Below are 27713 nucleotides of genomic sequence, written 5' to 3'. Positions count from 1 at the left end.
CAAAGCTGCTACAGAAAGAACTTCACCAAACAGAAACGCGAGTCCGACGCGGCACAGAGAGCAGGTCTCTCCCCAGTCACCAAACTGTCCCGTGCGGCACAGCCGGGGCCAGGTCCCCCTGCACGAGCGGTTTAAGTGGGTGCCATTAAATTGGGGCACCCTGGCTCCGGCAGCCCTTTGGACTGGGCTGGGGAGCACGCAGGGGGTGAAGTCGCTCGCTCCTTCGGGGCCGAAACGCCCGCCGTGGGTTACGAAGCACACCCCAGCTCTCCGAGCCGGCAGAAAGCGAGCACTTGCTGCTCGTGTCCAAAAATATCTTCGGAAGCCTTGAGAGCAGTCATCAAACTCAGGAAAAAGCGCGTATGTCAAGGGCTTGTTAGCTGTAATTAGCGCTCCCCTCTCGGAAAACAGCTTTTGTCTTTGCACAGGGGGGAGGAGGAGGAGGTTATGCTCTTTGTCTCGGGCCGGGACTCCCCGTCCTCACCCCTCCGAGCCCGGGAAGGGAAGAGGATGTTACCTCACACCGCGTGCTGCCCCGGGCACCACGAGCAAGGTTTAGGCTCGGGCTGGGCAGAGCACGTCGATCCGTTCGGTTCCAGGACGGGGAACTGCTCGAGAGGGAGCTGGGGCTGTTTAGCTTGGAGGAGACCGAGGGGTGACCTTATGGATGTTTGTAAATATGTAAGGGGTGAGGGTCAGGAGGACGGAGCCAGGCTCTTCTCGGTGACAGGACAGGAGGCAGTGGCCACAAAATGGAGCCCAGGCAGTTCCGCACCAAGACGCGAAAGAACTTCTTCCCGGTGAGGGTGACGGAGCGCTGGGACAGGCTGCCCAGGGAGGCTGTGGAGTCTCCTTCTCTGGAGATATTCGAGGCCCGTCCGGACGCCTCCCTGGGCAGCCTGCTCTAGGGAACTGCTTTGGCAGGGGGTTGGACCCGGTGATCTCTGGAGGGCCCTGCCAAACCCTAAAATCTGTGATTCTGTGACCCTGTTTGGGAAGATGCAGCGGGAGGAAAGCCCTCCTGGAGCCAGCGGGGCAGAGCGGCCCGTGCTCCCAGCCCCATGTCCGTCTGCGTCAGCACGAGCCGCGGCGATATCGCGGGGTTGTGTGCCACGGATAAGCGACGCTGGCGCTGCTCCCCCCGCCCGGCACGGCTCCGGCCTCGGCTCCAACCCCGGCAGAGGCAGAGGGAGGTGTCCAGCGGCACCGTGTCACCGCACAAGTGCCTCCACCCTAGGGCTTGTCCCTCGAAGGGGCAGCAGATATCCTGCGGCTGTCCGTCCTGGAAGCAGCGACAAACCCTCGCCTACCCCCGGTGAGCGCTGGAGGCACCGAGGAGCGGCGCAGGCACGTTTCTCTGCCCTGTTTCACGCAGCCTGCCCATGCACGGAGCGTATCGGGTTACTGTGGTTAACGGAAAGTTCTGCAGGCTTTACATTTTCCACTTGGGGACTTCAATCGGTGTGTAGAAAAAGAAAAGGGTGCAAAGGAAGCCAGCTCTGCACATTCCTGAGCGGCCAGAGGCAGAGCAGGGCCGGGAGGTGCCAGCAGCGACCGTGACCTCCCACCCAGCTCCCAGCGCTGGAGCTCAGCGATGCTGCTTTCCTCGTTCCGCTCTTGGGAGAACGTCTTCGACAGGCCAGCTTTATTTCTGTGCGTCTTTGCCCCGTCCCAGCACCTCAGGGGGAGCGGGGAAACCCCAGCCCCAGCTCCGGCCATCCTGGGGGGGCGCGGAGGGGCCGGGAACGCCTCGGTGCTGGCCCACGCTCTCCTTCAATTAACAACAGCCGTGGAACGAAACGCGGCGTTTTGGGAAAGATCTTCCACATGTTTGGCTTCGGCAGCATCTAATACCTTCAGGGGAGCCAAAAAATAGCTAATCCTCCTTCGCCTTCAGCCAAGGAGCAGCTGAAGAGTGGGACCAGCGGAGGGAAAGGGAAGAAGGGTGAAAAGGGAAAGGAGAGGAGCGGAACACCGAAAAACGGCAGAGCTGGACCCGGTCACTCCCAGCTCCCGGCCGCAGAAGCTCGAAAGCTGAGCTGCCCCCCTGCATCCCAGTCCTCGGGACACGGCGAAGGAGGTAGCAGGGTCTAGCCTTCGACACGAGGCCACGCTTCTCTGGGTCCTGCAGAGCACTTCGCTTCAGCAGCCGTACTACGAATATTTCTATTACTAAACCACACCGGTTTGTTCAGATTAAATCACTTCCCAAAACCCCGCAGCAAAGACAGAACTGAAGGCATCTCCTGTTTTAATGCTCCCCTCGAACGCAGGTGAAGCGCTCAAGCCCGGCACGTGCACAGCAGGCAAGCGGGCCACCAAGCCTGCGAGCTGGGCTACTGCTCCCCAGCGAGCCGCGCGGGGTTTCGCTTTTCCACGAGCAACCAGAATGGCTCCTTTTCGTAAAAAAAGAAGAACCGTAACAAAAACGCCCACCAACGACCACATAGGAATTCAGTTTACAGTAATCCCTCCAGCAAGGTTTCATCAGATGTTTTAGGGAGATGTTTCTAGGCCCCAGAAGCACGCTCAGAGCCGAGCCTTCACCTCCAACTGCCCTGCCACAACGCAGCGCATCCACGGCAGCGACGTCCTCCTCCCATTTATTTTCAGCACAACCTTCCCCCGTGGAAGTCATTAAAAAAAAAAAAAAAAAAGGCGATGCAGGGATTTGTTTTCCTGTTGTGCGGAAGGGGGTGGGGAACGACTTACGGAATCTATTATTTTGCTTTGCTGTTTAAGCAAAATGCTTTCTCATAAACACGGCCAAGGAAGGAGCCAACACACGTAGCGAGCACACTCGGACCGAGCTGAGAAGGGTTTCAGCTTTGAGCCTGGAAAACGCAGCTTATTGCTAGACCTGTGACAAATTCGTCTGCCTTAAATCTAAAACAGGGCCACAAACGCAGCGTCCGGGGGACCCAGAACAGCGCTTCTACGAAAGCGTTACCGATTCGTGACTTGTTCCAAAAATAAATTAAAAAAAAATAAAAAAATAAATCCCAAGTGCTGATTTCAATGGCGTTAACGGGCACGAGGACGGCCGGGTGCTCAGGGAGGGATGGGGAATCGCTGTCCCTGCCGCAGGGTCGGGGACGAGGCGTCGGTGAGCCACCGCTCTGAACTCTCCTTACGGGAAAAAGGAAACGGTTTCGCTGGACCAGGAATTGCCCAGCTGAGCTTTTTCCCAAAACAGCCAGGCCGTTTCCTGCACAGAGCACGCGGGCTGGGGGGAGCCAGGCTCCCGCCTCGCAGACCGCAAAATCCTTTCCTGGTCCAGCTGCAGCTTCCATCGGGGGCTTGGGAACTTCCCGGGGTTGCGCCGCAGCTGCACCCCGCTGCCACTTCACCTTCCCGGCCGCATCCTGCGCCGCCGCCCTCCCTGCCCAGCCCGACCCTTTTAATCCTCTCCCTCCTAACCTCACGCTCTGCTCGAGGACCCCGAGCGCTGCAGCGGTTGAAGTTCTCCGTATTTTGAGAACATGGAGAGAACCCTCGAGGTCCTCCGGTGGTTTTTGCGCGCGGGTCGCAGCTGTGCTGGGGACGGGTCCTGCCCCGGCGAGGACGCTCAGCACCTCCCTGCCACCACCCGGGGCTGGACGGAGGCCGCGGAGGTGTGCCTGGATGGGTCCCTGCTCACGTCCCTGCCACCGCCGTGGGCTGCGTCGAGGACACGGAGCCCGTGCCTGGCTGGATCCCTGGGCTGACCGCAGCCTGGTGGCTCCGGCTCCGGTCCTCGTCCCCTTCCAGCGTCGTGCGGGGCTCGGGGAACATCTGACGGCGACGGGGATGCTGCGGCACCGGGCCGGGCCGGGCCACGGTGGCGGGGACCGGGCAGCACCGAGCCCCGCTGTGCCCCGGGAGCCCCCCAGGAAGGGCGGGCGGCGGGCACCGGACCCCATCCCGGGGCTGGGTCCCGGTACCGGCGGGGGACACCTGGAGGAGAACCGGGGGGTGCCGCACGCCCGGGTACCGAGGTGTAACGGGGGGGGGGGGGGCGAAGCCGAACCCGGGGCGTTGGGGGGGGCTACCGGAGGGGGGGAACCGGGAGGGGAGGGGGGGAGGGACGGCGGCTCTGCCACGGAGCAGCGGCCCGGCAGGGGGCCACCGGCTGGCACCGGGGCACCCCGGGGGGGGGAAAGGCATCGCACGGAGCGGGACCGGCGTGGGGCGGTCCCGGTGCCTCACCTGGCTGGCCTTGTAGAACTGCTTCTTGAGCCCCGCCACCGACATGCTGCCGCCTCCACCGGCCGCCTACGGGACACCGGAGCTGGGCGGCGGGACCCGTTCGGCACAGCACCCTGCCCCCAGCGCCCAGCGGCCACCCCCCGGCCTCCGGCGCCGCTTCCGCCGCCAGGAAGCGCCCGCCCCGTTCCCCCCCTCTCCGGTGATCCCGCGGCGCCCCCCGGTGGCCCGGCGGAGGTCCTCCAGCACCACCGAGAAGCGGCCTCCGGCGGGTAGAGCGCCGCCACCCCCGCCTTCCCCGCTCTATGTCGCGATAGACTGGGCGCGTGTCGCGGCGGAGGGAGGCTCGCATCGCGCTGTCGTGAAGCAGCAGCAGCGTTTAGCGGGTGCCTCAAGGCGCCGGGGGCACGGAGCTCCCCCGGTCCCGGTGTCCCCCCCCGTCCCGGGAGCCCCCGTAACCGCCCCCGGTGCGGCCGCGAAGCGAAAAAACGCCCTCGGGGATAAAAATGGATAAAAACACCCACAATTTAACAACATAATGAACGGGGTCGGGCCCTAAAGGAGCAGCGCTGTGGCAACGGGGAGCCGCCGCGGCCAGGCCGTGGGGTCCGGGGGCGGCCAGACCCGGCCCGGCCCGAGCCGCAGCCTCACGGACGGGGCCGGGGGGGGCTCGGGGCCGCCCCGCAGTCGCTGGGAGGCCGTAGGCGCGGCGCCCCGGGCGGTAGGCCTTCGCGTGGCCTCCGGGACTACAACTCCCAGCAGCCCCCGCGGCAGCACCGCCCGGCCCGCCGCCATTTCGCGCATTGGCCCCGGCCCGGCGGCGGCCCGGCGCGCCGCGCGGCCCCGCCCACCCCCGCGGAACGCGTGCTGCGGCCTCCCTGCGGCCACCCTCCCGCCCTCTTCCCCCCCAACCCGCTACCCAATCAGCGCCTCTACACGCTCGGAGCGACAAGCGTGGCGGCCAATCAGCTGCGCCGCCCGCTGTGGCCAATGAGGCGGAATGCTCGCGGAGGGGCGGAGCGGGCGGAAGGGCGGGTCACGTGGGCGCGCTCCGCCTATCAGCGCGCTCAGGCGCGGGGTCGCCCCGGCTCCCGCCAAATACGAGCGGGAGCCGCCGGGGCAGGACCGGACGGGCCGGGGCCGCTCGGGGCCGCTCGGGGCCGCTCGGCTCGGCCTCGGCCGCCGCCGGGAAGGGCCGTGACGCCCCGCCATGGCAGGTAGGGGCGGGCCCGGGGCCACCGGGGCCTTCCCGAGGCCTCCGTGAGGTAACAAAGGAGGCTCCGGGAGCGGGCTCGGGCCCGGTCCAGCGGGTCCCGGTTGCGGCCAGGCCGCTGCTCCCCGGGGAGCGCCGGTCCCTGAAGGCCTGAGGGGGCTGCGGCGCTTGGGGGGGCGGCAGGCTCCGGGCCTTGGGCTCGCCGCTGTCCCGGTTGTGGCGGGGGGGGGGAGGGGGGGTGCGGCGCCGGAACCGGGGCCGGAACCGGGGCCAGAACCGGGGCTGGGTGTTCGCAGCCCCTCACCGCGCTGTGCTTTTCTCCCCCCGCAGCCATGGAGTGCAGAGACAAAGCCGTCGGCCCCCCGCGGAAGCTGGTGCAAGGTGAGGCTCCGGGAAGCGTAGCGCCGGCCACGAGGCGGGCGGCCTGTCAGCCCCCGCGGCACCGAACCGGGCCCGGCCGGCTCCCAGCCCCGTGCTCAGCGCCCCGTCGGGCGTCTCGGGTCTTCCTTCCCTTTTCTCGCCCCCTCTCCCTGTCCCCGTGCCTGTATGCCGTGGTTAAAGAGGCGAATGTTCTTTGTTTCAGCCCGCCTGCCGTTCAAACGCCTGAATCCTGTGCCGAAGGAGAAGTACGACGCGGATCCCGAGGTCAAAAAAGTGAAGAGCTCACAAAGCGGTTTTGGTCCGAGTACGGATCCCTCTGCAGATGCGTCGCGTGCCTCCGTGGACAACGTGGAGAACGACTGCCAGCTGAACTCAGACGTGAATTTTGTTCCCCAGCTTGTTAACGGAAAGGGTCCGTTAGATCACTTTATCCAGAAAAACACAAAGGATAGCACAGATGGAATTGTAGTCGCTATTGACCCTGCAAGTGACTCTAGCCATAGACTAAGCGATGGTGCCGACTCTGTTGATTCTAAAGCGTCGTCATCCGTAGCTATAACTAATGGCACGCTAGGAAAAGAAACGAACGAACTGAGTTGCCCGAATTCCACCCAGAATAGCCCAACGGACAACTCAGGGGGGACTGATGCGCAGCGTGAAGCTGTAGCAAGTAAAGAGGAAGAGTTGCTAGATGGCATCCAGTCTTGTTCTGGGTTAACGAAATGCAACGACTTGGAAAACGCGAGGGTTAATCAGGGCAAACTGAAGGATATCATATTTGAGGGGAAGATGCCCGTAGTGCTCCTGGAGGATATTATGACCGCCAGATCTCCCCAGGTCACTTCTCTGGACGGAAGCGTCACATCAGAGAACGAGACTGCGGAATCATCCTATGAAGGAGACTCTGTACTTACTAATTCCTCGTTAAGCTCTCCCTCTGTGAGCTCCCCCGAGGCACAGCCTGCTGCAGAACCCAAGAGAAATACTAGTCCTTTAGCTTTCTCAACGCCTGTTAGGAAGGTTGGTCTCTTTTCTTGGGCTCTTTAAAAATGGTGACACTGTAGCTAGGTCGTACGGTTTCCAGTGATTGCCCTGAGAAGGACGAATAAGATCGTGAGAAGCGTATGGCAGGTGGTGTCTGTTTAGTTAATAATGTAACTGAGTTACTGCCACTTTGACTCCTTTTAAATTGTGTAGCTCTAAGATTTAGATCTTGGCTTAGAGCTGCTACATTTGCACGGCAGGAAGGCAACTTTAAACTCCATTACAGTTTCATTTCTTATAAAGCGGGCGTGAAATGCATGCTTAATGTTTTGGTAAATGGGATGTGAGCGGTGTTCGAAGATACCTGTGTCCAATAGGTGAGGTTTCACAGCCTCCATCCTGTCCTCTCTGAGCTGCTGTAACACTGTGGGAGAACGCTAACCCGGGGTAGGCTTCAGCACCAGTCAGTGCAAATACTTCTTGAGCTCTGAACTTTTCAGACTGGGGGATAGAAAACGTCTTAGGTGGAACCGCGACGCGTTGACGGAGCTGCGTTTATCTGTCTGAGGACAAGCCGAGTGAGGCTGCCTTGGAGTTAAGTGTGCAAAGCCCGTGCTGTCAGCCATCTTGGTGAGTGTGCACCAGCGAGCACGGGGCGTGCTGCGAGAAGTCGCCGCGCGTAGAGGAGGCAGAGCTCCTGCGGTGCTGTCGGCCCGGGAAGGCTGGGGCGTGAGCAGGGACACCTCCGTGGCGAGGGCTATGCGCGAGCCGGGTGGCTGCGAGCGGGTTTCGTTTCAGTTTAGGGCCTGTCCTCTTAGCAAGAGACCCCCAAAGCGTCGTGACTTGGTGCTGAACTGAAGAGGAAGGTTTTAAAGGCAGTGATATCTGCAGGGACGGCTGAAACGGCCATGACTTGAGCAGTTAGGAAGCGCACAGGCTTCTTGGGAGTAAATCAGCGGGGTGCGAAGTGGGGATTTCTCTGGTGGGGGCCCAGTGGTCAAACTCAGGAACAGAGCGCTCCCAGAGCAGCCAGGCCTCACCTGAAGTTAGGCTGGGGGTGGCTGGCAGTCCTGTTGGTTTTTCTCAACCACATCATTAGAGGAAAAATGAGGAAGGGATTCTGAGCTGCAGAGGTGTCGCCTTGCTGCTCGTGTCATCCCACGAGAACTGCCTTCTGCTCTCTGAAGCCTTTTAAGAAAGATTTTTATCAGCTAGCCCCTGGGGGTTTGCGGAGAGACTGTACCAGAGGCGAGGGAAAAGCTCCCTGGCCTGGAGGAGATATCAACGAGTTAGAGTTGGGACTTGGAGGTACCAACGCGATCGGTCTTTCTTCTGTGGTGTGGGTTTTCTCAAGAAGCATTACCTGGTTTTGGGCTGTTTAAAATTTGCAATCTGACTTCTTTAAAGTGCGTGCACAAACTCAAGTAGACGTGGAATATTTCCAGTATAGCAGAACCAAAAAAAAAAAGTACTTGACTCCTGATGTAACCTGGCAGTGCAGCCGAGTTATTGGCTTCTCATGGTGTGAAGTACGATCTGAGACAGCTCACGTTCTGTTTGCCGAAATGGGAAGTGTGTGCATCGATCTGTAGCTGTCTGTCCTCGTCTGTTTGTTTTTCAAGGTGGAAACAGCTTTGATAACCGAAAGCTCCTAGTTAGAAGAACTCTTACTTCCATCAGATAAGTACAGGATCTCCTGATGCAGCGTTGCACCGTGTAAACCTCGATGTCCAAGTATAGAAAATAAAGCTTTTGGTCTGTTTTAGTTTCTTAATCCCAGGGACGAACATTCTACCTTCTGCTGAGAATGGCAGGAGAAAAGGAAGGGGTGGATATGAGAAACCGAGCCAGAATCTGCTGAAATACAGACTGGTCAAAGACCTAACGTGTCAATGAACAGCACCGTTTGCTATTCAGACACCAAGTACCTTTCAGCCTTTTTTTTCTTTTTTTCCCCCCTGTAAATAATGGCTTGAGGAGAAATGACAAGTGTGACCTGTTGGGAACTTTAGAGCTGATACGCTGATACTAGCGGAGGAGTCAGAGGGCTATGATTACGAGAAGATAAAACGTGAAAAGTCCTCGTATTCAGGAGATTCTAGCCAAATATCCTGGCAATTGTAAGTGGTAGGATCAGAAAAAAAACCCTAAACTTTACTCAAAGGAAGTGACTTTGCTATAATTAAATGTTATGCCCTCTGTCATGCTCCTGTGATTTGTAGCAGCTGTAGCTTCTGTTTGTTTTCATGCACGTGGTGTTACACTGCGAGGGATACTTCAGGGCTGAGAAACCAGAGGGATTTGTTTATGCAAAATTTGGTAATACGAGGACTTAACGTAAACTGAAACAGTTAGATGTGTTCAGGCCTAAATGTAAATCAGTGAGATTAGATATGCCTGAACTGTATTCTTACATCCTATACCGAAGTAATTGTGAAGTTGCTGAATATACTGATCTGAAAGAGTAATGTTAGGGTCATTCAGATGAAGGTTGCTGGTTTTTTAGGACTCTTAGTGTCATGTGAAGAGGAAGTGACGTGGATCTCTAAAACTTGCATTTTGTGTTTTCAGGTACCTCAGAAATTCCACAAAAGCTCTGCGGAGAAGGAGAAGCTGAGATTGCAAAGAGTAAGGCATTTTCACTGACATAGAAAACTAACCTGCTGTGCTTTTGCGTTGAATAGTAAGCAAAGCCCTTTGCGTTTCATTTTGGTCCACTTAAAACATCTCTTTTCCTGGCTTTCCTGACTGATGAATATGGAAGAACCTTAATGCATGCAGTTAAAGTGCTCAGCGTGTTCCAAAGCTCCTTAATGCATACATAATGACGTGTGGGTGGCCTGCACTGCATTCCTGGGCACTTCAGGAAGATATTAAGGAACTGTAAATGTTGCTGCCTGCTTGTCAAAGTGCTTTTTGAGATATATATATATATATTTTTTTTTTTCAAACCCTTCCAGAGAGAGTAGGTGCAGCCCGCGAGGCGGACAGACACAGGTGAGACCCTCAGGAGCCTTCGGTTAGGGCTGGTTCCTGCCTCGCCGTTCTCACCCCTCTGCCTTTGAGCCACAAAACCGTGTCTGCTCCTCGTTAGTACGTGAGGCGAACGGGCTGCTGCTCTTAGGGCTTGCTGAGGAAACTGTTGGAAGCCGCTGGAAGCGCTGAAGCCGTGGTCTGGGTTTGCTAGGGAGAAAAGTCTGTTCCACAACGACAAGGTGCTGTAATAATTCCGTCCATTCCGCTTCCAGTTGTGAAATGCTAAATCTAAAGGAAGCTGCTGCGTCACACGGAGCTCTTGAGCAGGCAGCTCTGTAGAAGTGGGCTCTGCAGGCTGAGGAGCTGCCTGTTGTTTTCGCTGCAGCTAGCAAGGACTGGGCTTCTGACTTCTTCTGATGTTTCTTAAGAACTGGTTTATAAAGTTGGTCTGTTGCGTTTTTTTTTGTGAGTTATAAGTGGCTGAGCGTGCTAGGGTGCTTGCTTTTCGCACTGCCCCATATAGAACTCCAATCTGCGGCGTTCTTCCCTGATTTATGTAACGTATATTTATATAAATAGCGGCATGTGAGAGCGTTGAGAGTGGAAGCTTTATTGTGCTGAAAAGCAAACCAACCTGCCAGCCCCGCTGCCAGCTCTGCAGCGCTTCCCAAAGCTACCTGGTGGATTTTCACTGACTGCCGTGACTCAGTTCTGACAATGATGCTTCTTTCAAATGACTGCCAACGTTGTGTCAGCGGCGCATTGCGATGCCGTTCAGTCCTCTCGGTGCTGCCAAGGAAGCTAAGATGTGAAATAAACAAAAAGAAATTAGAAATACACCATAAGGGCGCTTGTGTGTCTGAGCACAGCCACAGCCTAGTTTCCTGGTGGAATTACCAAGGCCTACGGTATAGGGGAGTTATTTTCCTCTATTTTGTCATTTTTAGTAAGCGTGCCACATTCTCGTTTATGTGTCGGTAGAGCCATAATGAGGGGATGAAATACTGTGAATGGAGACGCTTGCTGTGTAATCTTCCCCCGTTGTTCCCACAGTACCCCTTAAAAAAGCTCCCAGCCCCTCTCACTGCCTGCTTATCGGAAACGAACTGCCACAAGCGGCATTTTTGGTTAGTTTCAAGCCTAATAAAGCAGCTGCACAATCCAGTGTTTGGAGACTTGCGTTACTGCCTGAGATCATGAAAAGCAGTCAGAAAATCCTTGTGGGCTGATAACACAATCAGATAAAATTCACTCTTCAAATTTATAAATTCACTCTTTGAATTTATATAATGGCAGGCATGCACAGGTAGAAAAGCACGACAGCTTAGCTCACGGGGTGTGTGTTTCCAAAATACTCTTTGGAAACAATCTGCTATGTTTTTAAAGTAATAAAAATTCTCTCCTGTGCAACTTTCCCCAATACTACGTTGATAACGAAGATGACTCAAATACAGAGCGAGTACAAAGCGTCCTTTGATGCTTAGGAAGTGAGAATGTCTGTTTTTAGGGGAAGAAGTTAATGTCTTCAGAAAGAGTACGAGATCAGTACAAGAGGGCTGAGCTAGCTGAAGCAGCACGTAGCTGCGGTTAATAACATGTCCTGCACGAGCTCAAAACTGTTGCAGGTCAGGCACTGGGTGCAAGAATCCGCTGTAGCATCTCAGCTGGAAAAATTGCATCCTTATTTTTACTCATGTTTGTCTGCCAGCAGCTACTGTGCATGAAAAGCCACCTGCTTAATGGCTTCTTTCTGAACTAGGACCAGGAGCGTGCCGACAAGCTGCAGAAGCTACAAGCGGAAAGGGAGGAAAAGGGAAGGCTGAAGGAAGAGGCAAAAGCTGCAAAGGAGCGAGCCAAGGAAGAGGCAAAGAAGAAAAAAGAGGAAGAGAAAGAGTTGAAAGAGAAGGAAAGGAGAGAAAAGAAAGAAAAAGAAGAAAAGGAAAAAGCTGAGAAGTTGAGAGTGAAGGAAGAGAAACGCAAGGAGAGGCAGGAAGCTTTAGAGTAAGTGGTGTGGCTCCTACAGGCCGTGGGGAATAATGTGTAACTATGTGAGCACCTCTGCGTGCGCGCCCTAACTTTCAGGGGCTGTACCAATCAAACAGCAATGCCTCTTTGTCACGGAATTTATTTTAAGCGATGAAAGACTGTGCCAGAATGTAGGCTCAGCTCTACTACACCGCTTTTTGCTTGCAGACTGACCTGGGCTTCTGATCTGAAATGGCTGAAAAGAGCTGTCACGCTCCACTGAGTTTTCCCTTCGTGACCAGGCTTGCTCCTGGCTGCGTTTTGCTGGCACCGGTGGCCTGTCTGTTGAGGAAGTCATTTGTAACTCGATAACATAGTAAATAAATGCCTCCTCTTGCTATTGAGGAGGGTTTGAAGCAGCCTAGCTACTTTGTGGCTAAAACAGGTCAATGTTTGCTCTAGAAGGAATGAAAAGAGTCTTAGGCATTTAACCAAGTGTGGCTCTTGGCTGAATTAACAGATTATTGTCTTGTTTGGTGTGATATGGTCAAGGTACAGGGCTTCTCAGCTCAAGTAAATGCTTTGTGGTTTGTGACAACTGAAATGAATTTTGTATTTAAGGGCAAAACTTGAAGAGAAGAGAAAGAAAGAAGAGGAGAAACGGTTAAAAGAAGAAGAAAAGGTAAATGCTTTCTCTCAGCTCTTCTGTTCCGGTGAAATGCTGTTAATGGGCTCCCTGGCATCCTGCTGAGTGCTGCTGGGCTGCTCACAATGACTTCCACGGTTACTGCTTTGCTCTCTCGGAAGTTCTCCAAGCAGCGTACCCTGCGTTGGTGCCCCTCACGCTGTCCTGCTGCTTGGGAACGAGCGTGTCCGTTTGGACCTGGTGGTGCTGCTCCACCACTTGCATCATGCAGGTTTCTTGCCTGTTTTGTTTGTAGATATTGGTGTACCTGATTTATCTGTTCAGTTCTTCCTGCATCTGTTTTTTTGTTGTTTTTATTTTTTTTCCAATGCCTGTAAATGAACTCCACCCCTTGTCTTAGTAATGACGCTGGAATCCACGTAGGTGTGTTACAGAAAGCGATTACTTTTTTATTGAGTTACGGGAGCTGGTAAATAACTGAACTTTGTTTTATACCTCATTAGATTTGACACTGGGTCATGCCTGAGTTCACTTTGAATGATAAGGCCTTGTCCTATCTTTGTTCATAGTTTGCATTTTTGTTCTGACTTTAGCGTATTAATGCACAGAAAGCAGAGATTACAAGATTCTTCCAGAAACCAAAGACTCCGCAAGCCCCAAAGGTGAGGTGTTTGTATTTTTGTTGGCCACCTTACACGTACACTGATTTTCCTCAGATCTGTCTCTTAGAGCTTCTTTGGTGCACAAAGCATTAACATTTCTTGCTTCCTAATCTTAAAAACGTAGAGGGTTTAAAAAAAAGTCTGTGACCAGAGCAGAGATGGCAAAAGAAATTTGTTGTTGCATTAGTAAAAATCTCAACTTTGTCTTCTGCTACGTTGGCTGTGAAGACTTAAATTTACTTAAGACCTGTTGGAGGGGCTTAACCCACATTGTCAATCAAACATCAGTAAAGTGGTGTCTTAGACTTGTGTATGTTTTATCTGTTGGTACTACAGTTTCTCAGGTGTTCAGACCCTAACAATCCTCACTTACTCTTTCAGATTCTTGCTGGCTCTTGTGGAAAGTTTGCTCCTTTCGAAATTAAGGAGAACATGGTCTTAGCTCCCCTCTGTCGTATTGCCCTCGATTCAGACCTCTTAGAACAGCTGGATCAGCTCCTGCGCGCACAGAATAGCGAAGTTTCTTTCTTGAGAGACCTAAAGTGTCGTAAACCTCGTAAAACTGGACCTACTTTTGTCAATAACAGTACTGACATAGTAAACAGGTCAGTCTGGCTTGGGGCTTTTCTTTGCTTTTGTATAATGAAGAGGAGATTGCTTTCAAAGTAGTTTTATACTAATATTAGAGACACAGTTTTTCGTTTGGTACCTGTTTTGTCTGAGATTTATTTTCATGGGGAAAGTGCGTTATAATGTGGACTTCCTTCATTCTATATAATGTTTCAGGCAGCTCCATTTTGGCACTGGACACTACTTGTCTTAGTGGTGTTCATCTTGCATAGTTTTAAAAAATAAACAGATAGCCAAGGCAGAGCTGCTGTTGCACGTAGTGTCGTGGTTAAGGAGGGTGGGAGCTTGTCTGGAACTCCTGTTTTTGCAAGCCGGTTGTGAGTGCCTGTTCTAACGAGCTCAAGCCCTGGGTTGGTGTCCTGGCTGAGCTGAAACTTTCTAAAAGCTATTTTCGTGAGCATCAGGGGAGCATTCTGTAAGTACTGAAGACGGTCCTTTTGCTTCAACAGCGATGTGGTGGTAGTGGCTAACTGCAAAACAGATGCCGTTCCTGAAAGGGGGAAGTTTGGTAGAATGAAACTTCTGCAGTTTTGTGAGAATCACCGTCCTGCATACTGGGGCACTTGGAACAAGAGAACCACTACGATCCGTCCCAGGAATCCTTGGTCAAAGGACTGCGTAAGTATCTTACAGGCAACGTAGTCAAATTCTTTTCTTCCTTTATGCTCTTGAAGTGAATATATGGTGTTCACGTCCACCTGTTCTCTGGGATTTCTGATCCACTTGCATGTTCCCTCTTGCTATTGAGTTTTGGAACACCCGGCTCTAGCATCATACCCTCAGACTGACAGAAGTGGAATATTGGTGTGTTTCATTCTAGAAACTACTGGACTACGAAGTAGATAGCGATGAAGAGTGGGAAGAGGAGGAACCTGGAGAAAGCCTTTCCCATAGCGAAGGGGTGAGGTTTCTGTGTGGTGGAAAAGGAGCTTTTGGGGAACAATTGCACTTGTCGGTGTGACTTCTAAAAAGCAAAGTTTATTTTTAGGACGATGAAGAGGAGGGAGAGGATGAAGATGACGACGATGGGTTTTTTGTACCCCATGGGTACCTATCTGAAGATGAAGGAGTGACAGAAGTAAGTGAACTGGTTGTCACTGGATTTCCATCTATGCCTCCAGTGTAAAACACATTAAATATTGACATGTAGGCAGGGACGTAACTCATCTCTGGTCTGCGTGAGCAGACTTGTGTAACTCAGGGAACACACTAAAGATACCGGGTTTTAAAGAACTTCTTTTTTTTCCTGGGATGCTTGTATCAAGTTCTTTCTCACCTGCGGCTTTAGGAGTGTGATCCAGAGAATCAGAAGGTCCGTCAAAAGCTGAAAGCAAAGGAGTGGGACGAACTGATGGCCAAGGGGAAGAGGTTTCATGTTCTACAGCCTGTGAAAATTGGCTGCGTCTGGGAAAGCGCAGAGAACGACAGCAGCACAAACGCAGACCTGAAGGTTCTCCAGCAGTTCACAGCATGCATCCTGGATTTACCCCTTGCAGAGGAAGACCAGCAGATACAAAAATGTAGCAAAAAAAGAGCAAAAGATCAACAAAGTAAGACATAAAGGGCTAAGTAATTGCATTTATGCACTGCTGTGCTCTGCTTTTGAGATAGTGGAATTTTGTTTCAAGTTATAATGTCAGGATGACCTGCTTATGACACATTTGAAATTCAAGTAATCTCTGTGAGATCTCTTGAAAATGAGTTTTCTGTCATGGCACCCCATAGGGCCTTAGTTACTCCTCCAAAAACTCTTCCTTCAGATAATCAAGCAAACAAAGCCAACAAGACTTTGGTAGGCTTGGATTTAGGATCACTTACTGGAAGTGCTTGAGCCCACTTACCCATGGATTCTTCAGGGAGAGAGGATTTGGTTTGTGAGAGACATTTCAGTCCTCTGTGTAGTTAACGCGAGGATGCAAATGATTTATGAAAAGGCTATAAGAGGGGTTGGGACTCTCACTTTTGGGTCAACTCTTATTGAGGTTGATGCGTCTGTATCAGGTTCAGCTCCTGTTACGATCCCATACCTAAAATCTCAACCTATTTGTCGTCTTCTGTGCACAGATGGGTTATGTCAGCCTGGCTTTTTTTGACCTTTGAGTCTTCCCCACAACCTTTGTGCAACCTTTTCTTTGCAGTCCTCGGCCAGCTGCTGCCGTTGCTCCACGGGAACGTGAATGGGAGCAAAGTGATCATCCAGGAGTTCCAGGAGTGCTGCCGGCAAGGACTGTTCAGCGACGTGACCGCGGCTGCCGACTGCGGAGACACCAGCCCCGTGAGTCCCCACGCGTCCCGGCCGCAGACGCCTGTTGGCGAGGACAGCGGTGTCCCTTCCAAAGCCAGGCTAAAGCGAATCATTTCCGAGAACTCTGTGTATGAGAAGAGACCCGAATACAGGATGTGCTGGTACGTCCACTCGGAGGTGCTGAAGAGTTTTGATCAGGAGCACCTCCCTGTCCCTTGTCAGTGGAACTACATCACCCAAGTCCCTTCTTCGGGAAAGGAGGACAGTGGCAGCGTGCCGGGCACGGCGCTCGTGCAGACCACGCCTGTGCCGGTGAAGAGGAAGCCCACTGGAAGCATGTGCATCACGAAATTCATGAAAAGGCCCCGGGGTGCTGAACAGGTGAGCTGCTTTGGCAACGCTCTCCCCAATAGAGGGCGGTGGGAACGTAGCTGCGCATCCTCAGTAGGCGAGCGGTCTGGCGTGCCTCCTAGATTGGCCTAGAGCTGCCATCAGAATCAAGATACTGAGCTCTAGAAACCATGCTTCAGACAAAAAGACCCAATTTGTGGGGAAAAAGTGAAACTGGGCACCTCTAAAGAGGTGGCTTTCTTTTTCTTGCCCTGTAGCTTGGCCTGTTTCATTTGAAACGTTGCTCTCCTGCTGTTCTTCTACTTTCTGCTGTTTGGCAGCGATTGCTTCCGAGCCGTGAATAGTCGGAGTGTCTGCTTGGCTGTGGTTTTACAGCTGGCTGTAATTTGCGTGCAGGTTTTTCTGTGTGTGTATGGCTGCCAGATGTGTAGCCGGGGCTGGTGACTTGCATCGGTTGCATGTGCGCCGATTAAACGTGATTCCTAGGTGCTGCAGCTCAACCCTTAACAGTCTGTAAAGCCTCAGGCTTACGCCATGGTGTATAAAGCTGGATTTCAAGAGCTGGTTAAAAAAAAAAAAAGAAAGAAATCACAGGAACCAAATGAGATGGATTTGGAGTAGTTGCTCTTCCAGTTCTGAGCTTTGTTTTGGCCTTCCTGCTGTGGTTACCCCCGAAAAGCAGAGGTGAACACACACAGCATTAAGAGCTTAATTATCCAAAAGGATGGTTGAAAAGTATGTGATCGCTGCTTTAGCTGTGTGATTCTCTGTCATGCACTTAAGACCGAGGCTTTAGATCCTGAAGCCTGGTATTAGCAACTGGTAGCCTCCAAACCTGCAGGCAGGACTGGTTTGCACTCTTCAGTGGATTTATTCATAATCCCCTGTGGACAAGGGTGAGAAAAGCCTCACACGAGGCTTTTCATGCTTTTCTTTCCCACTTTATCCTTAATTTCTGTGGCTCTTCTACTGAAGAAGCTCCGCAATCAAGTACAAGCACTGATAGGGATCAGAGATTTGTGAGAAACTGTTCAGCCCCCGAACTCCATCTGCTTGGGTTTTTTCATATGCACTAAATAAAGGCAGAGATTTAAAAAAAAAAAAAAAAGTCTGCTTGGCACCCGCTGGAGATTCTGCTCCTAACAAATTGCTTGAGCAGAAATAGCGAAACAAAGGTTTTTAGTGGAGTTGCACCATTGGCCTGAATTCTCCAAAGCTCTCGGAAGCACCTCGGTTGCCCCTGTGAGGTGTGGTGCAGCGCAGCTCGGAGAAAAGGCGGCAGGCTCCTGGAAGCCTTTCGTGCCCCGTGCCTAAATCAGCACTGCTCGGGTACTGAGCTCCCATCCTGCCTGCCCAGCTGGTGGAGAAGCTGGAGAACCTGACAGCCTCGACCTGCCGATTGCTCTTATCCGTGGCTTGTAGAACTCTGCTGTGAAGCTCAATCCAGGGCTTTTGTAAGTAAAGGTGCTCTTACGTAAGCTGCAGAGAAAGAAAAACTCCTTCGAGTGGGCAATACCTACACGTGTGTAGGAGGGGAATGCTGAATCTGAGAAGTGTGACTTCAGCGACAGCTGTAAACTTACCATTTCTGGTCTGGAATTAAATGGGCTTTAAGGTCCCCTTAACCTGTGGTTAATGGTCCCCAGACCATTCTGAGATTCTATAAAATTGTGTGGATAGGGACCAAAGTCTACCTCAGAGACTTTCATTCCACGGTTCCAACTGAAGGGAAAGAGAAAAAGAAGGAACAAAAAAAAAAAAAAAAAAAAACCTTGGAGCTGTTCAGTGCTGGGCAACTTCAGTTTGCATTTCTCCTTGCGTTTTTTTTTTTTTTTTCTGATTCAAAATGAGTGGTTTGAGCTGCTCCCGAGATCGGGTCACCCAGGGAAGAACTGTCGTCCCTCCCTGAATAAAAGCCGACTGACAAAGATGAAAAGTCAGGGGAGAGAACAAGCATATATTTGACAGGCAAAAGTCCCTTTCCGTCTCCAGAAGCAAAAAAGCATCAAAAGAAATCAAGGGGCGGGGGGGGAGAAAAGGACAAAACCGAGTCAGATTTTAATTGAGGCTTGAACCGGCTTTCAGATGTGTGGGCTGCTCGTTGTTTTGTGTACCAGGGGAACGTCTTGGAGCAGAAGCTTGGCGTGCTTCCTGCTGCACGTGCCATCGCAGACTAAGCCCTTTACCACAAGGCGACGTCTGCTGAAGCCAGGGGTTGCTTTTCTCGCTCTTTTTTTGTTGTTGTTGTTCTTACAGTGACGCCTGCCCGCTCAGCTGGTAGTGAGGAGTGACCGCTGCAGCCCCACCCGGCGTTGGCTGCGCTGGGTCTCGTGCTAGCGCTGTCAGCTCGCTGTCGCGCACCTGATACCGTTTTTTTTTTTCCTTTTAGGCTGAAGCTATGGACATGGATGGATTTCAGGCGGACACTGAGGAAGATGAGGATGACGACGACTGCGTAATTGTGGATGTACAGCCAGGCAAAGGTGGGAAAATCACTGCTAGCAGTCCCTTGGCAGGCGATCGCTCCCAGAAGGGAGAGCACAGTGGAGCAGGGACTGTAGCTAAACCTGGTGCTGGTTTTCTGCCACAGTTTCTCCAAGCTTTGTGCTCTTTCCTGTAGATGTTTTGTTCAGGATATTTTTGTGCTTTTTATGATTATTCTGGATGTTTCTTTGATTTTCACGCTTTTCTCTAATCTGCTCTCGCCCTTTTTCCTTTCTCCCTCCAAATGACTAAGCAAAGCGCTTGTGAATAGCAATCACCTGCCAGTGTTACCGCTTGTTTCTGATAGAAAAGTGAACGTTGGGGTCAGTATAAGCAGATCCACTTAATATTGGTAACTGCTGCTGGAAGGGCTGGTCTCTGGGGCTTGCACGCTCAGTTCAGCGCTCCTCCAGGACTGACAAGGGTTGGAGTGTAGCTTTGCTGCCTTCTTGAAGTCTTAAGTGCATGCTGAAGTGTCTGTTCTGAAGGAAATAACATCAGATAATAACCAAGCTCTCAGATGTTTGACACATGAGCACTCTGATTACCACTGTGCAGCTTTGTGGTAGAATCTAAGCAGTTGTTTATATTTGTGTCCCAGTTATCTCTTGGAAAAGGGTTTTCAAAAGCTCTCCTGCTATAGTGTATCCTTTCAGGCTGCGGATTCAGAAACAGTGGGATGAGGAAATGGAGCGGCTCCTTTCATCTCAGCGAGGCTTTAGATACGTGTGCTTGATCATACAGATCAATGGCTTAACACAAACCACATGCAGCCCCTCTAAATCACTTTTAAAACCTCCAAGCTCCTCCTTACAGCTCCACAATAGCTCGGTCACAATGCTACTCGCCCAACCTGAATTAAGCAAAGTGGTGGGTTTTTTTGTTGGGCAGCTCCTCTAATCGATAGATAAGGACCTGTGCATATTCCCAGAGTATTAAATTCTCGGGTGTTTGACCCGTTCTAGGCACACCTTGGGTCTCCTTTCTGTCTGAGCTGGTGTTGGATCCGTCCTCTCCCTTCCCTAACAGACAATGCAGCTGTTTGGCAAGAAGCTTCGCGTTTAATCTTAAGCTGCTTTTGCTTCTTCCATGACTGCAGTGGGGTGAAAGCCTTCCTGCAGGCTTGCAGCTTCTTGTGCTGAGGGCTCTGGTGCTGTTTGGTAGCGGCTCTGCCTGGCTCTAAAGCGCTATAAAGATGGAGGAGATCCCTTTTAGGTTCGAAGTAATCTTACTCTGCATTGGTGTCACCCAGTGCTGAAACTGCAAGCATGTATGTGTGGCAGTAGTCAAATTCCACTGGTTTAATGAGGATTTTGTTTAAGAAACCAAAACATTTTTCTACTTTGCAGATTCTACGTTGGCAGTTACTGAAACAGCTTCAGCATCCAGTGGCACAACTGCCGCTCCTCAGGACGCCAGCACGGTCAGCCCACCTAATACAGTTTGAGACTTAAATGCCTACTAACTTCTCTGTATGTATGTAGAATTACTTAGGAAAATTTTAAACCTTGTGTATCTTTGAACAAGATACTTGAAAGTATTCCATATTTCTTGTAAAGAGAAGACAGCACTTTGTTCTGCTTCAGACCAGATGGAAGCTTAAATTTTTAGCTTTAGTTTTTAGCTTAAAAATATTGCGTATTAATCTGTCCTTAATAAAGCATTATTGAAATTTTGATACTTCTTTGTAATGGAAGGTATCTAAGTTATCTCTAAAACTAGTGGAGGGGTTTTGAACTAAGCTTATTGTGATGCCTCTGGGGAATTTCTCTGTTCATAATGTTGTATAGCATGCCCTTGGGTATAAATGATGTACAATTATATTTGAATTTATGCGCTCTCTGTTATCCTGCTTGTGGTCTGTCTTGCTACAGAGAACAGGAGCAGGCTTTACCTTTGGAAGAGAAAAAACCTGCAAGCTGTTTCTCCTATTTTGTGACAACCTGGCATGTAATACCAGGCTTAGTGACAGATTATTGGTCTCCTGTACTCATGGCTGCAACAGAAGCTGTATGTGTATATAAAAGCTGGTTTCTACCCCACAGAAGAACTTTAAGATTTAAGCATAAAGGAATGAACTAGCAGCAGACTTGCTAATGAATGTAACAACCTTCCTGTGTTTTTTTTTTTAATTTTTCATGAGGCTTGTGAGTTGATGAATGAGTTCCCTAAATAGCAGCTGTAGTCTGAGGTTCAGTGGGACAAGGCAGCAGAAATAGCTCCTGATGTTTTAGCCTCCCAGGCTGTCCCTCGCTTTGTCTGCAGGTGCCCTGAAGCAAGAAGGTGAGAGAGAGGTGTGATGCCACAGCACGTGATGTGATGATCACATCTGAAATTCAAATGTGTAAGAGCAGTGCAGTTCAAAGAACTTTAAACAAAGCTGAGTCTTTAAATATCCCATTTAATTAGGCTAAACGATTTTATCTAAATATACTCTCTCCCATAGGAGTTACAGTGCACACAAAAGCAAAAGGAAAAGCTGAATTCTAAGCCCAGGCCCACAGCCAGGCTCGCTCAGTCGTAATCCAGCCTTGTATCCACACCTCCTCCCTCCGCCAAGGGAGGGAAGCAGTACTTCATCATCTCGGAAACACCTCGAGCAGTCACTGCTGGAATTTGGTCTCTAAAGCCACTAAGAGCAGTCCTGGAAGTGTTTTACTGGGCACGACTGCCGTAGTGTTTGGTTACTGAGTTGGGAAAGTGACTGCAAGGTTGGGGTACACTGGCTCAATCTCTAGCCTCCCACGCTGCAGAGCTAAACCCCGGTCGGTTCTGAGGTCGCACAGCTGGAAGCTCCCCCAGTCTGTACGGAAACAGAAGGGAACAGGCTAAAACCACTGCCACTGAATCCATTCCTCTTTATTTCAAGACAGCGTCTGGACCCTAGAGAGGAGTTCTGGTTTCAGGGGGCTCGCTGGCTGTTCCTGTCCTGATGCCTGGATGTCTGACATGAGCGCTGCGTCCCAGGCAAGGGTCAGGAGGGCTGAGGGCACCTGGAACAGAGAAGACAGCGTCACCAAGCTCCGGCAATGCTACGCTTTAACCTCCTCCTAACACGCTGTGTGTGTTCGCAGAGCTGGAAAAAAATTAGCACGAGCACTTTAACCAAAAAGGATGAGTAGGGATTTGTGCAGGGAGCTCCACAGGGGACACTGCTTTGGGCTTGCTGGTGGAAGCTTTAGGCTAGAGCTGTACTGGGCTCATAATTTCTGCTGTCTTTTGCCAGTATGGATGCTTAACTGCTCTAACTGCCAGCAATTACTGCAGCCTGCACTTCCTACAGAGAGTTTGGTCCCTAAAATTCCTTCCACATCAGCCTCCTAGCCTTGAGCCAGAAGTCTTTGTGTAATTAGTTATTTGCTTGAGCTTAGAAAGAAAGGGCCAGAGCACAAGTCCTGAAAGCATAAGACAAATCCTAAATTATGAGCAGCAGCTGACCCTGACAAGGCGGGTTCTGTTCTCACACGAAGATGCCCGTGCAAGGTGCTGGCTCTTACTCACCAGCCCACACTCGTTGAAGGCCAAGTTCTCATCAGTCACTTTGAGCCCTCCAGGTCCCAGGAGCTCAAAGGGCAGCCAGTCATCTCTGAGGGCTTCTCTCACAAAGCTGTAGAGCACAGATACGGGTTCTCTTGCATAAAAAGTCCCTGCCATGAGAAAATGAGGTGTGAGATACTGAAAGAGGCTCTGGCATTTACCAAATGGAGCCTTTTGTGGGAGCTTTCACAGGTCTCTGGTACTGCTAACTCCATGAACTGCTTCAGTGGCATAAAACCAGCCCCATTTCACTGAAGTATAAAAGTAGAATTCCCAAAGAAAAATGTTCCTGCCATTGTTGCAGACCCCTGCCAGCCTGTAACAAAGAACCAGGAAAGCCTGAAATTATTTCTGGAGTTCCGTTACAAAATGTGAAGAGGATTTATGCTGTTGTATAGGCTGACACCACACAGGCAGCCCCGTGCTGGTTACTCTAACAAACTGATCTCTGAAGTGCAGCTTGCTAGCAGCAGCCTGGGCAGAGCTCATTTAATTAACAATGCCTCAAGATTCCTCCCTCTGTCAGCCCTGGCTCACAGTGCCAGCCCAGGGCAGGCGGAGGGCTCGGAGCTGGTAGGAGTCATTACAGAAGTGTTACCCAGCCCCGGTTCTGCTGCTTTATTCCATCAGCTGCGTCCGCACATCTCGAGCCCGCTATGATTTAAGCTCTTAGGCTACGAGAGAAAGGGCAAGAAGTCTTTTACCTTGGAGGATGTATCCGTCGGGAAACCTGACTCGTAGCAGGGTGTAGTTGTACTTCCGCATCTCCCTTTGTTCTTCCTTCTCTCGCATGGCTCGCGTCCTCAGCATTGAAGCCTTCTCCACTGCTTCTGTCCTTTAGATATTTAGATATGAAGTGGTTTTTAGCACGAAGGAGAGGCGCGAGGCCGTCAGGTGGCGCTGGACGCCCCCTGGGTAGTCGGGTCCCTCCCTTCGAGGCTACTCACCGGAGCCGTTGCTCGCGTTTTATCTCCTCTGCAGTGAGGTTGAAGAAGTCGTCTGGCAGCTCAAACCGAGCAGCCTCAGGCGAGGGTTTAAAGACACAGAGCTGGCGATCCAGCTGCGGCCGCACTGGCTCTGAGCTTAAAAGTTGCTCTTTGTAGTCCTTGAGGTCTTCTAACCGGGTCAGCATCTCTTCCTTCAGTACGTAGTACTCCTCTGTGGTCTCTGCAACCCAAAGCACAGGACTCGAATCTGCCGGTCATCACTTGAGTAGCGTAAGGAACAAGGATAGGGAGCTCCAGAAAACACAGTTTGGACTTATCAGGGAGAAGACGGTGAGGGGCTGTTAACGTGACTGCCTTGGAGCGTGGAGCTCTTGGAGCAGCTGAAGCTGGCTGCCCCGGGGACGTCCCACCGCTCAAACAGCTTAACACACTGAAATTGCTTGCCTTGTCCCGGAACAGGCAGCGTTCTCGTCTCAAACCCAACAGCCTGGAAAAAGCTGTGTACCCCTTCCAGGCAGCTTATCCTTTCCTGGAAGAAAAGGGAAGAATGAAATGCGGTCTGCTCCAGGCCAGGAGTTCCCTAGGCAGGGCAGCTGCAGGAGCCGTGGTCTCACCTGAAACACTTTGTTCTGCAGTTTGATTTTCCGGTACTTCTCCTCCTCTGGATGGAGGTAGATGTTGTCCAAGTACCTGCGGAAAGAGGAACGGAATTCACGGATCGAAGCAGGCGCTTCAGGACGCGCTACCCCAAGGGGTAAAGATCACATTGAGTGAGACAGCTCAGAGTGTTGTGTCGCAGATAGGAGCTGAAAGAAAGTAAAAAGATAAAGTGAAAATGAAGAAATAAAGAGATGAAAGAAAGTGAAAGGGAGTGAAAGTAAAATAACATGGTTTATGCCCCAGCCAGGCAGTAGATGGGGGCGGCTGATCTCAGCCAGCAGCTCCCCAACCTCCTGAACTACTGCGCCCCCTGGGAACAGCGCAGAAGCTGACCTCATTTCACCTGACAGCACCACCCAGCTCAGACGTGTCAGGGGTTTGCGTTTGGTTTTCTTCAGACTCCGCGTTTTCTTGCTCTCCGGGCACCTGCCTGCTGACCTTCCTGGGGGGGACACGAGCTGCCTGCACCCAGTACCCACTCACTTGGCCATGGTCTCCACGCCCAGGCGGACTTTCTCCCAGTCCTTGTTGAAGGTGTGAATCTCCAGGATGGAGGCGGCCACGGGGTCGGTGGAAGAATACTGCGGGAGAAGGAGAGAGGCTAGTCACGGGGGGAGCTGATCTACGTGGGTCAGAGCTCCCCGCCTCGCTATTCGCAGCAAGTCAAAGGCAGGGGCGTTTTCAGTCAACACCTGAAGGGAGCCGCCCTCCTGGGGGACAGCGCGGGGCGGAGATTTACAAGGCAGAGGGCTTGAGGTCACTGCTGCGCTGCTCGAGGAGATCCGCGTCACAGAACGGGTTCCAAAGGGAAGGAGGGAAAGGTGTGCAGCCAGCAGACCCTTACCAGCTGGATGGCCTCTCGGATGTGCTTCTCCTTCTGGTCTCTCCTTACAACCGCACCGGTCAAGGGACAGGTGAAGAAGACACCCGAAACAGACGGTCTGACTGCCGCTTCGGTGTCTGGGAACGCCAGGTCCTGAAAGAGACCGAACGAGGTGGATCTGAAGGGAGGAAGGAAGCTCTGTAGTTTGTTTCAGCACACCTGCACAGAAGGGGGACACCGGCACTCCCAAAGCACGCAGTTTCACGCGGTCCGGGAGCAGCGGCGTGCCTCGTACCTCTTTGTCAGCGGAGCCCCCTTTCTCACTCGCAGCTGCCTCAGCCATGAGCTCCTTCCTCACTAGGAGAGAGAAATCCCAGTTACAGGGGCAGGGGCGCAGACCCCGAGGGGTTCAGCAGAGAGCTCTGCAGCTTTGCCCCGGGGAAGCTGACGCTCCCGTGGGTGCTGTGCTCCTGGCCCAGGAGTGCATGGGTGTGTGTGACCCCATTGCTGAGAGGTTTGTCATCAGCCCCAGAAGCCGGCTTCACCGGCCAGCTAACCCTGCCTGCCTGGAAACCCCTCTCCACACTGAGAGAGGAGGCCGAGCTCAGCTCACAGAACTGTAGGGGTTGGCAGGGCCCTGCAGAGCTCACCGGGTCCAACCCCCTGCCAAAGCAGTTCCCTAGAGCAGGCTGCCCAGGGAGGCGTCCAGACGGGCCTTGAATATCTCCAGAGAAGGAGACCCCACAGCCTCCCTGGGCAGCCTGTCCCAGCGCTCCGTCACCCTCACCGGGAAGAAGTTTGTCTCACGTTTAAGCAGCACCTCCTGCGTTCCAGCTGGCACCCGCTGCCCCCTGTCCTATCACTGGGTGTCATCGAGGAGAGTCTGGCTCCGTCCCGACCCTCCCCCTTTCCGTACTTACAACCATCAGTGAGCTCACCCCTCGGCCTCCTCCTCCCCAAGCCCCAGCTCCCCCAGCCTCCCCCCGGAAGGGGGACACCCCCCTCCCTTCCCCACCCCCGGGGCTCCCCGCCGGGCTGTCCCGAGCCGCTCCGAGCCCCCCGCCCGGCCCCACCTCGGGGCCGCCCCGCGCCCCCCTACCCTGGTTCCTGATGGCCTCCTGCGACGAGGGCGGCTTGGCCTTGCCCTTCAGCTCCATGCGGGCCAGCGCCGCCGCCGCCGCCATCTGCGCCTCGTCGGTCGGTCCCTGGCGGGGCCTCGGCGCCGCCTCCGCCTTCGGCTTCTCCTTGGGGGCGCTGCGGGAGGCCGGGGCCGCTCGGGGGCAGCTCCAGGGCACCGCCGGGCCCCGTTCGCCTTCCCCCCCCCCTACCCCCCAACGCCCCTCGGAGAGCCCCGGCGGCCCCTCCCCCCCCCCTCCGTGCCCGGTACCGGCCCGGCCTCCCCCCCCCCCGCCGGTACCGGCCCGGACCCCGCAGCCCCCGCGCCCGGTTACCGGGACGGTTCCGACAGTTTCTGGCCCGGCCCCGCGCTCTTGAACTTGAGGTCGGCCTTGATCTCCTGGAAGAATTTCCGCATGGCGCCGGGCCCGGCGGCGGCGGGCCGGGACCCTACCGGCCGCCACCCCGCCCGCTTCCGCCCCGCTCTGCTCGCTTCCGCCGGAAGCGGCGGGGCCGCCGCTCTAGCCCGCCGTCTCTATGGGCGATGCGCGCGGTCCTCCAAGATCCGCCCCGCCCTCCCCCCCCGCCGTGGAGGTCCCGGTGTCCCCCCCCCCCCCCCCCCCCCCCCCCCGCTGCCCCATCGGCCCCAAAGGCACCGAGACCACCCGGGAGCGTGTCCCACAGCCCCCCAAAGCACCCCTAAGACCCCCAAACACGTCCTAAAACTCCCATCCCCCCACCCCCCCAGAATAAAACTGTCCTAAAACCTCCAATCTCCCCCCAAAAATCTCCAAACCCATCCTAAAACCCCCAAACCCGTCCTCAAACCCCCAACTCCCCCCAAATAAAAACAAACCCATCTTAACCTTCCCCAAAACCTCCAAACTTGTCCTAAAATCCCAAACCCTTCCTAAAACCTCCAACCCCCCTCCAAACCCGTCCTAAAACCCCCAACCCCACCCAAAAAAAAAACCAAACAAATTAAACCCATCCTAAAACCCCCAACCCCCCCAAAAAAATCAAACCTGACCTAAAAAAATTCAAACCCTTCTTAAAACCCCCAACTTCTCCCCAAAAACTCCAAACCCGTTCTAACCCCCCCCAAAAAAACCTCCAAACCCCTCCTAAAACCCCCAATCCCCCCCCCAAGAAAAACCTCCAAACCCGTCCTAAAACCCCAAAACCCTTCCTAAAACCCCCAACCCCCACTGAATCCCCAAACCTGTCCTAAAATCCCTAACCCCCAAAAAAACCTTCAAACCCATCCTAAAAACCCTAATCCCTTCCTAAAACCGCAGCCATAATTCCCCCAAGGAGGTGGGTACCACGGTGGCAAGGTGTCCCTGTCAGCCTGGCGATCCGAGAGGGCCCCGATGTGGATAAATAAGATAATAATAACGTAATAAATAAAATAAAGTTTGGTGAAATAAAATAAAGTTTGGTTTTTCTCCACACGCGGCTCCACGCCTCTAGCCGGTGGCTTGCACCAAGGGACGCCTCGTAACGCCGCTGCCTCCACCCCACTGCCAGATGCAAATCTTGAGACAAAAATGAACAAAATAAAGTTTTATTTTATAATAAAACTTCACAGGTGGCCCTGTGCCTCCAGTGGGCAGCTCGGAGCGAGGGAGGCCTCGTGCTGGGCCGAGCGGCCGGGGGGACCCGTTACGGCCCCATAGCTCCGTCCTCCCCTGAGGCCTGCGTTAAATGACTGGGAGACACGTTGGTTTTTTTTCTGTGAAATCCCCTAAAGTTGGTTCAAAACCAAGCAAAGGGATGGAAATCGCGTGAGGACACGCGGCCCCGCAGACAGAAGGCCGGCAGCTTGGCGAGGGTTGGCTCCACGAGGTTTATTTCCACACAGAGCCGGGCCGCAGCGGCGCCATTTTCCTGCTCGGCTCCTCCGGG

General features: G+C 53.0%; 3 protein-coding genes across 7 annotated transcripts in view; 1 reads left to right on the top strand and 2 right to left on the bottom strand.

Annotated features, from left to right (window-relative positions):
* The window catches only part of SH3GL1 (SH3 domain containing GRB2 like 1, endophilin A2), a 30677-nt gene extending 26289 nt beyond the window's left edge, over positions 1-4388 (bottom strand). For all 3 annotated transcript variants that reach the window (XM_066983688.1, XM_048077766.2, XM_048077768.2), the window contains exon 1: positions 4189-4388. In XM_066983688.1, coding sequence (XP_066839789.1) covers positions 4189-4233 — 45 coding nt within the window. In that variant the 5' untranslated portion in view covers positions 4234-4388. The remainder of the gene's footprint in view (positions 1-4188) is intronic.
* An 852-nt stretch (positions 4389-5240) lies between these two features.
* On the top strand, positions 5241-20562 carry CHAF1A (chromatin assembly factor 1 subunit A). The gene is made up of 15 exons (XM_066983755.1): positions 5241-5402; positions 5729-5779; positions 5982-6799; positions 9335-9391; positions 11499-11740; positions 12326-12386; positions 12944-13012; positions 13394-13617; positions 14092-14260; positions 14463-14543; positions 14631-14720; positions 14931-15192; positions 15781-16268; positions 18628-18721; positions 20072-20562. The coding sequence occupies exons 1-15, from the start codon at positions 5396-5398 to the stop codon at positions 20167-20169; spliced, it is 2811 nt and encodes a 936-aa protein (XP_066839856.1). The 5' UTR covers positions 5241-5395; the 3' UTR covers positions 20170-20562.
* Positions 20563-20873: 311 nt separating this feature from the next.
* UBXN6 (UBX domain protein 6) lies at positions 20874-26303 on the bottom strand. Of its 3 annotated transcripts, none has more exons than XM_066983757.1 (11): positions 26141-26303; positions 25789-25943; positions 24985-25046; positions 24711-24842; positions 24350-24447; positions 23821-23896; positions 23651-23735; positions 23207-23426; positions 22964-23094; positions 22224-22369; positions 20874-20992 (listed from the first exon to the last, which is right to left on the bottom strand). In XM_066983757.1, the coding sequence occupies exons 1-11, from the start codon at positions 26221-26223 to the stop codon at positions 20891-20893; spliced, it is 1290 nt and encodes a 429-aa protein (XP_066839858.1). In that variant the 5' UTR covers positions 26224-26303; the 3' UTR covers positions 20874-20890. The 3 variants fall into 3 exon arrangements, with proteins under 3 accessions (XP_066839858.1, XP_066839857.1, XP_066839859.1); XM_066983756.1 differs by lacking the exon at positions 20874-20992 and adding an exon at positions 21104-21715 and having other exon boundaries at positions 26141-26301; XM_066983758.1 differs by lacking the exons at positions 20874-20992; positions 25789-25943 and adding an exon at positions 21104-21715 and having other exon boundaries at positions 26141-26280.
* Between the last annotated feature and the right edge of the window lie 1410 nt (positions 26304-27713).

Source organism: Anser cygnoides, chromosome 27, assembly GCF_040182565.1.
Source record: "Anser cygnoides isolate HZ-2024a breed goose chromosome 27, Taihu_goose_T2T_genome, whole genome shotgun sequence".
In the NCBI taxonomy this organism is placed as follows: Eukaryota; Metazoa; Chordata; class Aves; order Anseriformes; family Anatidae; genus Anser; species Anser cygnoides.
The sequence above is the reverse complement of the archived record's forward strand: the minus strand, read 5'-3'. Positions and strand labels throughout refer to the sequence as shown.

Excerpts from the sequence above, each read along its gene's own strand:
- CHAF1A (XM_066983755.1), top strand. Across the intron at positions 5,780-5,981 it reads CCCGCGGAAGCTGGTGCAAG|CCCGCCTGCCGTTCAAACGC; the intron begins GTGAGGCTCCGG and ends TCTTTGTTTCAG. Across the intron at positions 15,193-15,780 it reads AAGAGCAAAAGATCAACAAA|TCCTCGGCCAGCTGCTGCCG; the intron begins GTAAGACATAAA and ends TTTTCTTTGCAG.
- UBXN6 (XM_066983756.1), bottom strand. The coding sequence starts at position 26,223 with ATGCGGAAATTCTTCCAGGAGATCAAGGCCGACCTCAAGTTCAAGAGC. Across the intron at positions 25,944-26,140 it reads AAACTGTCGGAACCGTCCCG|CGCCCCCAAGGAGAAGCCGA; the intron begins GTAACCGGGCGC and ends GGCCTCCCGCAG. Across the intron at positions 23,897-24,349 it reads GGCGTGGAGACCATGGCCAA|GTACTTGGACAACATCTACC; the intron begins GTGAGTGGGTAC and ends CTCTTTCCGCAG.